The 12,723-nt window shown below is 36.5% G+C and overlaps 1 protein-coding gene across 1 annotated transcript in view; it reads left to right on the top strand.

The window, feature by feature from the left end:
- Positions 1-12,723, top strand: part of glud1 (glutamate dehydrogenase 1) — a 41,273-nt gene that overhangs the window by 6,053 nt on the left and 22,497 nt on the right. The window contains exons 2-4 of the mRNA XM_003223261.4: positions 10,163-10,243; positions 11,461-11,516; positions 12,452-12,515. Of these exons, the coding sequence (XP_003223309.2) occupies positions 10,163-10,243; positions 11,461-11,516; positions 12,452-12,515 (201 nt within the window). The remainder of the gene's footprint in view (positions 1-10,162; positions 10,244-11,460; positions 11,517-12,451; positions 12,516-12,723) is intronic.

Genomic DNA, 12,723 nt, shown 5'->3' with positions numbered 1-12,723 from the left:
GCATTGTTGGGACTATTTCCCTTCAAAGGCACTGTTTTTTGGGCTCGGGAGGTTGGTTTGTCTTGATTCAATGTATACAGATGAGCTGTTTGGTATCTCAAGGTTATGCTGTTTATTGAAACAGTATCTTATCTTTAGAAGTGCATTCTCTATGTGTGAAGTTATTAAGAGAAACATGATTATCCAAAGAAGTTGGAGTATTTGGTTACACTGAATAGTGTGAATGGAGGATTCTGGAGAATTTATGTATTTTGTTACATATTTCGGATATGTCTGCTACCAGGTTTAGGGATTCCTAAAGGGACATTTGCTATTCATGCCACAAAACTAATTGTTCTGAATAATTAATGTACTGAATAAAATGACTAGGTGGTCTTGGACTGAGAACTAACTTATTATTTGGTGTCCTGATATAGGTAACCTTCCCAGAAATACGCAAGACAATGTGGCATTTTTCTTTACAGTTCTGCAGTGTGGGTTGCCAACACAGCACTCGTGCTTTTCTGACACAGCAGTATTGGTTATCTGTGTGGAAAGAATGATCGCAGCTTACTCATTCTCAACCTAGCAGAGGTTTATCTTAAGTCCATTGCAAAGAAATGCATGAGCAATCCTTTCACATAGAAAGAGCAAATGGTATCACTCAGTTAACTCAATTAAGTTGGCTTTGATTTTGTGTGTATTTTAAAACACAAAATGTCTCCAGGATTCTCTGCATGATGACTGCAATCAGTTTATTCATTTACTTTATACTCAGACCTGTTTCCTTCCCTAGAGTATTTTCAGGGTCTAATTATCTTTCAATTTTTAGTTATTGTTTTTTCAGCATTTTCTGTGTTGGAACAGCAGCAGGAACATGTATTGAAATAATTTACCTACTATATATTTTCATTTGAACAGTTTTGTGGGTTTTAATTACATTTGCATCTTGCTAATCTCAAAAGAACTTTTAAAAGTCCACATACCATTCATATTCTTCTTTGAATGAGAACGTCTTACCCAGTGAGCATTATGATCAGTTGGAGGTTTTACATGCAGGACCACCATCCATTAAACTGTTGTAGTTTATAAGTAAGTTTTATTTTATAAATTAATTCCTAATCTTAATGTTAACATATGTGAGTATTTAAGATTAAGAGTTGATAAACATGGACGTGAATACTTGCTATGTGGTATTATTATTACAGTAGAGTCTCACTTATCCAAGCCTCACTTATCCAAGCCTCTGGATAATCCAAGCCATTTTTGTAGTCAATGTTTTCAATATATCGTGATATTTTGGTGTTAAATTCGTAAATACAGTAATTACTACACAGCATTAATGTGTAATGAACTACTTTTTCTGTCAAATTTGTTGTATAACATGATGTTTTGGTGCTTAATTTGTAAAATCATAACCTAATTTGATGTTTAATAGGCTTTTCCTTAATCCCTCCTTATTATCCAAGATATTCGCTTATCCAAGCTTCTGCCGGCCTGTTTAGCTTGGATAAGTGAGACTCTACTGTATTATTATTTACAGCATTTATATTCCGCCCTTCTCACCCCGAAGGGGACTCAGGGTGGATCACATTACACATATAGGCAATGCCCTTTTAACATAGAACAAAGACAGACAAACATAGGCTCCGAGCGAGTATTCATAAAATCTAGTTAACTAAAAAGTTAGGTCATGCGTAAAACTTCTCTTTTATTCTCTCCGCATCCTCCTCTGAATTTTTCTCTCTTCCATTTGTTCATTTAATTTTATTTATGACTAGCTTTGCCCGGCCACGCATTGCTGTGGCTTATGGAAATCATTTGTTGGCCAGGTGGAATAGCAGTGAATAGCTTTGCAGCCTCAAAGCCTGACCGTTTTCTGGAGTAACTGGAGTAGCACCCTCAATCAAAGAGCCGCTTTGAAGCCTGGCTACTTCCTTTGTAGGGGAATCATTGTTTGGCCAGATTTAATTGCACTGAATAGTCTTGCAGTTTAAAAGCCTGGCTGCTTTCTACATAGGGCATCCTTTCTAGGCCAGGTTGAATGGGACGGAGTAGCCTCGTGGCTTCAAAGCCTGGGAATTTTTCACCTAGGAGAAATCTTGGTTGGCCTGGTTGAAAAGCACTGAATAGCCTTGCTGCTTGCAAGCCTGGCCGTTTTCTACCTTGTGAAATCCTTGGTTGGCCAGTTTGAATAGCAATTAATAGTCTCGGTGTGGCAGGTATGAATGCTGCAATTAGGTACTGATTAGCATTTAATGGCCTTGCAGCTTCAAAGCTGGCTTCTTCCTGCCTGGGGGAATCCTTTGTTGGGAGGTGTTAGCTGGCCCTGATTGTTTCCTTTCTGGGATTCCCAATTTCCCTGCTTTCAGAGTGTTGCTCTTTATTTACTGTCCTGGTTTTAGAGATTATATTCTGTATTATTATACCACAGTAATTACTACATATTATATTTATAATCTTATATTATCTGCTTAGAACTGGGTTATATGAGGCCTCTCCTGCACAGCTGTATAAAATCCACATTGAACTGAATTATATGGCAGTGTGAACTCTAGATAATCCAGTTAAAAGGAGATACTGTGGATTATCCTGCCTTGGAATTCTGGGTAATATAGCTGTGTAGAAGGGCCTTCAGTCTACATTGCCATATAATCCAGTTCAAATCAGATAATCTGTATTTTATAGGCAGTGTCGAAGAGGCATAACTGCCTGTGCCCTGGGCGCCATCTTGGCTGAGGGAGTTGCTAGGACATGAAGGGGGTGGGGCCTAAAGGCAGCCAGGGGGTGAGGCTAAAGGCAGCAGACCCTACCTTTCTAACTGGCAGTTAAGGGGACAAAAGCTCTTCCTCATCCTCTGTAATTTGGACTATTTTTCTAGGTTTTTTAAAATGAAAAACATATTTTGAATGACCTTGTCTTTTGTGGCCAAATTTGGTGTGATTTGGTTCAATGGTTTTTCTGTTTACTCCATAGTAAAATGAACATTACATTTATATATAGATAGATTATTACATTGAACAGAGCACCTTAAAATAATAGGAGTGTGACCAGAATACCATATTCATTCCTATTATTTTTTCTTATAATTGAAACTGATTGGGTGTTTTAGGCTTCATATGAATCTGTCTGCTATGTATTTTATTCAGTTGCCACCATTTATTTTATGTGTGGATGCCAAAGGAAGCACAATCAATAAAAATTGGTGACAGCCCTGGAATGGGATAGAAAGATTGTGGGAAGTGACACAGTGAAAGATTTGAGCTCTGCAGAGTTGTGCTTCTTAGTACAAGAGTGTAGGAACCAAACTCAAGGCAATGGGTCCCTGTAACATGCTACAGAATGGAAACGTCTCACATTTTTACATTGCTTGTTAAAAGATTGGTTATTGCCAGAAACAGCTTCCAACACATAGCTCTCTTTTGCAAAAAGGGATAAAACTGTGACCTCACAAGTTACTTAATGGCGTTTGTGACAGCTTTGAACAGTTAAAATACAGGGGTATTGCAGTCTGTTTCTGAAATTGTCTCTAGAACTAGTAGTATAAGTGAGTGGTTGCATGACTTTTGTCTATCCAGAGCAGGGGTCCTCAAACTTTTTAAGCCGAGGGCTGGTCCACAATCCTTCAGACTGTTGAGGGGCCGGATTATCATTTGAAAAAAAACAAACAAACAAATTCCAATGCACACTGTACATGTCTTATTTGTAGTGCAAAAACAACAACAACAACAACGAAAGAACAATACAATATTTAAAAATAAAAATAATTTTAACCAACATACATTTATCAGGATTTCAATGGGAAGCATACTCCTGCTTCTGGCCAATGAGATAGTCAAGTTAATTAGGGTTGTTGTTGTTGTTGTTGTGTGCCTTCAAGTCATTTCAAACTTTGGGCGAGCCTAAGTCTAAAATGTATTTATTTATTTATTTACTGCATTTATTTACTACATTTGTATCACACCCTTCTCACCCCAAAGGGGACTCAGTGACTTACAAATTATATGTACATACAATATATTATATTATTAGCATAGCACAATATTAGCATTATATATTACTAGAACTATACCACTATACTGTAATATTATTAGTAATATTATATGTAATATATAATATATAGTTAATATTATTATATGGTATTATTATTAGTGTTATATTGTATTACATTATAATATTATCAATATTATATGTATATACAATATATTATATTATAAAACTGAGGGCAGGGGCCAGGTAAATGACCTCGGAGGGCCGCATCCGGCCCCCGGGCCTTAGTTTGGGGACCCCTGATCCAGAGGGACATGTTCATATTTTAAATTGTTTAACAACTTACACCTCTTAAGTATTTCTTGTCTAGGAAAACCTTATTAGATACATGGGGGTCACCATAAGTATGCAGTCGACTTGAAGACATACACTGATGCTTGATAGTTTATTGGTAAAGGGCTTTCCTTACTTGATGTTCACCAGATTTGTGGACTTGCTTTCCCTACTGTATTCAGGCAGTAGCCACTGACCATGCTGGCTGAGAATGCTTAACATTGTAGTCCATTGTGTCTGAGGAATAACACCCTCTGATTTAAAAGAAATGCTAGCATTGGGACCAGCTTATGATAATTGGTTTCTAAATATGCCACAAGTCTTTGAGGTCCGTAGGGTAAAGTAAACATTGGAGCTTCAAGTAAATAGCAAAGGAAATTTGGCTTTTCTTGTTTGCATTCTGCATAGCTGAGAGAAATGATTAATCTGGGATACTAAGCTGAAAGATAAGACTTGCAGTTTATCAGGATCAGTGTTAAATGCTCTGAAGATTAAAGTCAAAAGGTCAAAGTAGTGGATTTTTAAAGAACTGCATGTATTAAATTGTCAGTCCATTCAACACACAAGATATTCCAAAATTTCTAAATTAGAATTCTGGGCATGTTAATTTCCCATCAGTGTACCACAGCACTTTTAATTACAGATGTAGTAGGGTTGAATCTGTGGCCATCTTCATGCAAACTGTGTGACTGATTATGAAGCAGTGCCCCCTTTTCCCAGTAATAATTAATAATCTTATAGTGTTTAGGGCAGGGGTCCTCAAACCTTTTAAGTGGAGGGCCGATTCATGGTCCCTCAGATTGTTGAGGGGCTGAATTATCATTTGAAAAAAAAAACCGAACAAATTCCTATGCTCACTGCACATGTCTTATTTGTAGTGCAAAAAACAAAAACAAAACCACAGCAACAATTACTTATTTATTTATTTACTACATTTATACCCCACCCTCTCTCACCCCGAAGGGGACTCAGAGCGGCTTACAAGTTGTATGTACATACAATATATTATATTATTAGCATAGCATAATATTAGCATTATATATTACTATATTATACTATACCATTATACCGTAATATTATTAGTAATATTACATTTAATATATAATATATAATATTATTATATTATACAATATTATTATATTGTATTATTATTATTATTATTATTATTAGCCGTCCTGAGTTCCCTATTGGGTGAGAAGGGCGGGGTAGAAATACTATAATAAATACAATATAATATAATATTTATTTATTTATTTCATTATAATATTATTATCAATATTATATGTATACACAATATATTATATTATTACCATATCATTCATTTACATTATTTCATTTACAGTATTAGTAAATGAAAGAACAATACAATATAGTTTCTGGAGCATGAATAAGGGGGTCATATTATATATGGGAAATATGCACAAATTTATTTATTCAGTGAAAAATGAGCAACTTGCAATTACAGTAGAGTCTCACTTATCCAAGCTAAACGGGCCGACAGAAGCTTGGATAAGCGAATATCTTGGATAATAAGGAAGGATTAAGGAAAAGCCTATTAAACATCAAATTAGATTATAATTTTACAAATTAAGCAGCAAAACATGCTATACAACAAATTTGACAGAAAAAGTAGTTCAATATGCAGTAATGTTATGTTGTAATTACTGTATTTACGAATTTAGCACCAAAATATCACGATATATTGAAAACATTGACTACAAAAATGGCTTGGATTATCCAGAGGCTTGGATAAGCGAGGCTTGGATAAGTGAGACTACTGTACTAACAACCCCCCCCCTGCCCTCCCCTTCACAATCTCATGTAGAACTGAGATGGACCAAATTTGGAAATTGAAAGAAAATCAAACATGAGTTGGTTTCACAATCAACATTATTTAGATTTGGACAACAATTTATAATGGATAAAAATGATGATCCTGTTTTGCCTCATTGATTGCGTGCTTAAAGCCAGTGCTTTACATGAAACCACAGCTGCTCTTGTTCATCATATGAACAGCTGCTTAGAGAGCTAAATGTATCCATATAGAGTACAGGAAATAGGGCTTAGCAGTGTACAGCAAACTTGGAAGGAAGTTGCTTGCCTTCTCTTAGCAAAACTAAAATGGAGGCTTTAAGTATGTAGCCTGAAAATAAGCTGTCAGTTCTGTAGTAATCTACAAATATGACCTATTTCCATTGTCAGTGAAAGCAGAGGCCTAGTTTAAACAGAAGATCTTATCCAGGAATAATGGGTATTGCATATTGTAAACACATTTTAACTGAGTGCACCTATGGAGCATAATACAGATTATTAAACAGTGGATAAATTAAGAATACAATTATCTCTTGAAATCTTGCTAAAAAAGTGAAAATTTAATTGTTCTTCTATCACTTCAGTGAAATTTATTAATATTGTGTTTAAATGCATTTGTAAATTGTTCTGTGCTTTCAAATCATGGCCAACTTATGACAACCCTAAGTCAGATTTACATAGGATTTTCTTAGCAATGTTTGTTCAGAAGACATTTGGCCTTGCCTTCCTCTGAGGCTGAGAGAGTATAACTTGCCTAAGGTCACCTAATGTGTTCCATGACTTAGTGAGCATACAGACCCCAATCTTCAAAAACATATGCTTGAACAAATTAGGCTAATGTTAAGATACAAAACTGAATTGGAATATTAAAATTAGCTGATGAGCTGGGGGGGGAGACAAACTTTGCATAAATACATAGAATTTGGGGTTCAATATATGTTGTCTGTGTAACATATAGCTACCTTCCTGAGCTTTATGGTGATGTTGAAGTAACAAGCCAAGTTGTTTGGACCATTGACATTTATTACAGTAGAGTTCCGGTTATCCGACATAAATGGACGGGCCAGGAGGGAAAAGTCCGTGGTGCCAGGCACCCGCTGGCAGGGATGAGACATCAGTGGGTCAGAAAATATGCTCTCGGATAAGCGGAAGTTGGATAACCGGAACTCTACTGTATATGAATTTTGAGAGTGGTTACCTGTTGGTGTCAGTAGACACAGCTATGGGGAATAATTCTTTAAAACAAAGCATCTAGTTTCAGCCTTGATTATTATCTTACAAAAGGGGGATATGTGCCCCATCATGTAAATTCCCACTAGTGCTCTTTTACAAAGGACAGTTAATAGAATCATGATGTGTCTCTAACTTAACTTTGGGTGTGCCAGGCAAAAATCTCTGCTTAACAAACATGATCCTGAGTTGGTTCCAGTGGAAAGTATTTTGTGTGGCAATGAGTCATTCTCATTTCTGTAACAGAAAAACATCTTTTATCCTAAGTTTTTAATGGATATTGTAGCAGTACTGTATACTACGGAAGCGAAAGTATTAACTATGCAACTTCAGTATAGTTTTTTTTAGTGTTTCTACAACAGAGTTGCTTGATTAATTCCATAAAATGGTGAATAGTTATGTTTGTGTGCTTGATTGAAAACAAAAAATAGCAGTGACCTTCTACATCAAAAGGCCTGAAACAGTTGTCTGTCCCACTTTTCTTCAAGTACCGTAAAGGGATAAGTTACTCATATTTAAAATCTGATCTTGTAGCCCATTAATGCAAGGGGGAAAAGTATATATAGCTACTTCTTCCCACAGAAAAATCTCACCATGTTAGCAAAATATTATTTATTAAAACTACATCTATCTTGTGTATACTAAATCTCTTAACATTCAAGAACATTTGCTTTCCCTTAGGGCTGCAACTTACTATGCAGAAGCTGCTTGTATTCTGAACTAGTCAATTTTACCATTTCATTGACCCCCCCACCCCCATGCTTGCCCGCCCCCCCATTCTCGCCTGCCCCCTTGCTTGTCACTCACTTGACCACTCTCTTGCTCGCCCACCGCTTGCCTGCCTCCCATCCCCTTGCTCACTCACCATTCATCTACTGCCTGCCCCCTTGCTCGGTCGCCGTCGGTTTGGTCTCTAAAAGGTTTGCCATCACTGGTATATGTTATGCATCTGGATCATCAGATATTGTTTCAACATCTGACTGTCCAGATGCATAACTTATACAACCTTTTTTTTCTAATGTGTTCCATAGCTTTTCATCATCTGCACAAGAAAAGGCTTTGTTATAGTATACAGCCTAAATTTGCCTATGCCTGTTCTATTAGATATTCATAGAAAAATTATAGTAAAATGTACTGTAGGATATCCCACAAAAACAAAAGTTATTGCAGTTTAATAAGCTTTTCCGTGTTTTTATGATAGAACAAATTAGGGAATGATATTTATAACCCAGGAACAAAAATCATGTTACCTAGTGTTATTTAGTACACTCTATTAGCCAGTATATTTACGATAGAATAGAATAATTTTATTGTCATTGTATAATGAAATTAAATGCATTCCCCAGCACAGATCATAAAAACAACATACCCATCCCCCCACGCTCCAACTACCACTGTACAGCCCCTAATGCCACATCAATGTGAAACCATGGAGTTCAATTTAATTACAGTTCTAGGATAAAAGCTATCTCTCAGTCTGTTTGTCTTTGTCACTCTGTACCATCTGCCAGATGGTAATAATTAAAAAAAAGAATATTTAAAGCAACTCTGCTGAGAACTGCATATTTGGAGTAGATTGGTGTAAATTATAGGGGTGATGCAGATATTTGATCTGGTTCGGGATCTTGACCCCTTGTTGTTAGCAGCTTGTTTATTTTAACTCTGGTTGTAATGTAGGTTGTGTGTTGTATGTGTTAAGTGTGTTTGTCAAATGTTTTGATACGGCCAGTAGGCTAATTAATAAAACGTATCATCAATATGCTGGGTGAGATGGATCCTTAAGAATGCTCTGAGCTTTCTTAAGGCTGTGGGACTTATAAAGTTCTTCCAAACTTTTAGAGGGGAGAGGGCAACCAATGATTCTCTGTGCAGTAGTGATGACCATTTGAAGTGCCTTCCTATCTGGCACTGTGCAGTTACAATGTGCTTGGACATCTGGCATCATGTGTTTGGAAAGGAGTTTCATCCCTTGTTTCCTCATTGTGGACTTCCTGTGGGCATCTGGTTGTTCACTGTGGAAAAAAAGATGCCAAAATAAATATTGATTGAATGGTTTACTTCAGGTAAAATAATCCTTTTTTAGTTATTTGTGGTGTTGTCTGCACACTTTGAATATCACAAAGTAATTAATGAAGTATGTTTTAAAGGGAAACCTCACTTTTGCAATATGCATGGAGAATATATATCCTTTCAGTTTTTCTATATAGTCTAGGGATGGAGGAGAGAATTCGTGCTCAAGCATTTTGGAAATTCATGACATCGCTACAAATTGACAAATGACTTGAATGCACATAAACACATACACATTTTGAAGTAGAAGTTATTCATTGTGGCTTTCGATATTGCAAATGAGCATTATCAGCTACTTGTGCTGTAATGTCCCCCCTCTACTTGTGACTTTCTGACTATTTACTACAGTAATAGTCAAATGGGGAAACATGGGTGCACCGATGCATAAAAGCCTGAAATTGAGTTATTTTGCTTAACTTGCACAAATACAGAGTTGATTGTGTCTGTGATTGCCATACTTTTAAATTACTTTAATCTAGAAGAGGAAGAGAATTTCCTGTGTTAAATCTAAGAGAGGTATTGAAATCCTGGATTACTGTGATGCATACAAATTTAGGAACCCCTTTGTCTGGCTCCAGAGAGCTGTGCAAAATTGGTGACATGGAGCTTTTCCCAAAAGAATTTCTAATGCAGTACTTCCTGCATAAACAACAAGTTTCACTTCAGTCTTTGTGACTTATTTCTGCTTTTCATATGACAGAATATGAAATGCATAGGAGGCTAACCTTGGTCCTGTTTCTCTTAACAGGTATTCGTTACAGTACAGAAGTAAGTGTTGATGAAGTGAAAGCCCTGGCTTCTCTAATGACATACAAATGTGCAGTGGTTGGTAAGTAATGTTTGTTAAGGTTCATATCTCATCATTTATTAGTTGATGGTGCTAAATAAAATTGATACTTAAGTTTATCTTCAAACTTGAGTCTTAAAATATTACATCAAAATATATACAGGCTTTCAGGGGTCTAGAAAACAGGTAAGGCACTTGTAGTTAATCCAAGTGTTGGATTGCAGCTCCTATCAGCCAAAGTCAGCAAATGGTGAGGGATGATATCATTTGCAGAATTACATATTCTGCATTGCTTGCATAGAGATACAGACTACATAATGAATCCTTTCACCTCTGCTTCATTTGTTCTTTTTAACAAAGAAACAGTGTTCTGTTTAGGAATAATACATTCAAGATTAGCACTCAACTAGTTGGCTTCAATGTAATTAAGAGACTTCATAAGTGGAGCTGAAGAAGACTTGGATTTAATAAATCAGGAAATAAAACTACCTTGCTTCTAAAAGCTGCAAAGCATATGTTTCTCAAGTTACTGCATTGTGCTGTATTCTGAACATTAGGCTGCAATACAGAGGTGTTCTTTAAAAATTATCTTGATTAGTCGGCATGTGTTTTCACTGTCACTAGGGAGAATTTGGTACTTCAGAAACTTGGAGAAAATCCTTGCTCTTTCCACATCTTTGGGAGCCATCACAAATTTGTCTGCACTTCTAGGCTAACAGATGTTGGCTATATAAGCCCCAAGTTGTTTTGCCTTTGTTCCTTTTTCAGGCTTAACGAAACATTCTCTAAAATGGCATTCTCTAAAATGAGAAAAAGTGGTGAGCGATCAAATAGGAAATTGGATCTGAAAATGTGTGGAGTTTTTGTCTCAGGTTTTTTCCCCCTAGATTTTATCCCTTTAATTTTTGTGTCATGCCAAAACACTTGAATACTCAAAATTGGATTTCCCTTCTTATATTTTGTTCACCTTCAGTTATTCTTGTGCATGTGTGAATATGATTTCCACATCTCCTGTAAACTAATGGCAATCCCATGAATTTCATAGGCTTTTCTTAGGCAAGGAATACTCAGAGGTAGTTTAGACAGTTCCTTCCTCTGAAATACTTGGTATTCATTGGTTTGTCTCCCAGCCAAGTACTAACCAGGGTTGACCATGCAGATGGGATCTAGTACCTTAAGGCTATTCAGGTGACTTCAGTTATTCTTACTCTTCAGTGCTTGCAATTGTTTTTAACATCATCACAAACATTTATTTTCAGATGTACCATTTGGTGGTGCAAAGGCTGGTGTTAAGATCAATCCTAGGAATTATACAGTAAGTTAAAGTCTATTCTCATCTATCATGGTTAGGTTGTCTAATTTGGAAAGTACAGTGTGCCCTTGGTATCTAGAGAGTTGGTTCCGGACTCCAGTGGATACCAAACTCCATGGTTGCTCAAATCCCATCAAATACAGTGCCATAGTAAAATGATGTCTTTATATAAAATGGCAAAAAAATTAAATGAGTGATAGTAAGAGCCCGAGGAACTGTGAAATGGCAGGAGGCTACAGCAGGGTATGCCTATGCATCAGTGTATTGGAGGCTACAGCGGGGTATGACTATGCATCAGCATATTGTTCAGCATGCAGCCAAACCAACATCTGATTTTCAGATATTTTCCCCAATATTTTTGAGTTATGGTTAGTTAAAATCTTGGATGCAGAAACCCTGGATATGGGCGGCTGACTGTAGTGGATCCGGATTTATTTTTAGAGTTGGAATATTTCCCCCAAGTTTAATAACCAGTCAGACTGTTAACGTTCACTATGACACTTCCTTATGCAGATAGGTGAGGTGTTTTGTATGGCTGTTTTTCAAACACATTACAAGGTTGGATTCAATCTCACACTCCACTCAAAGTTGGGAGCAGAAATTAATAATCATTCCTGCAATTGTGCTGCAGTTCCAAGGAACTTGTGATACTGCAGAATCATGAAAACCAGTCTCAATTTTTCTCAAAGCAGATAAACAGCAGAGGAGCCAGAAGGGCTAATTCCTAAAGTTGCCTTCCATTTCCATTTCCATTGAAAGCCTAGCAGAGCTGTGAGGATAATAATGTGTCACAAACTAGGCTGTGGCAATGTTACTAAAGCTAACAAAAAAGATGGGATGAAACACACCAATGTTCTCCTTACCTTATCTCTCTAAAATTATAATATTTCAGTGATGGTTGTTTAATGTCCTGGAGTAAACTATGTTTTTTGTTACAGGATAATGAATTGGAAAAAATCACAAGACGGTTTACCATGGAACTAGCAAAGAAAGGCTTTATTGGTATGTAAAATGACAACTATTGAACAGATTTTTGTAAGAATAATGATTGACTATATCCTCTGCTTTCACTTCTTGATAAAAATAGCAGTGGTTGCTTGTCATGCTCTAAATTATTCAGGTATCATAGTGTATCACCTGAGTATATGTAGGAGTGCTGGAAAGCTTTTACTGTGTTCCAGTAGAACTAACTACCAATAGAATTAGTTTT

Source organism: Anolis carolinensis, chromosome 3 (genome assembly GCF_035594765.1).
Source record: "Anolis carolinensis isolate JA03-04 chromosome 3, rAnoCar3.1.pri, whole genome shotgun sequence".
Classification (NCBI taxonomy): domain Eukaryota; kingdom Metazoa; phylum Chordata; class Lepidosauria; order Squamata; family Dactyloidae; genus Anolis; species Anolis carolinensis.
Note: the sequence above shows the minus strand (reverse complement) of the source record. Positions and strands in the feature narration are given on the sequence as shown.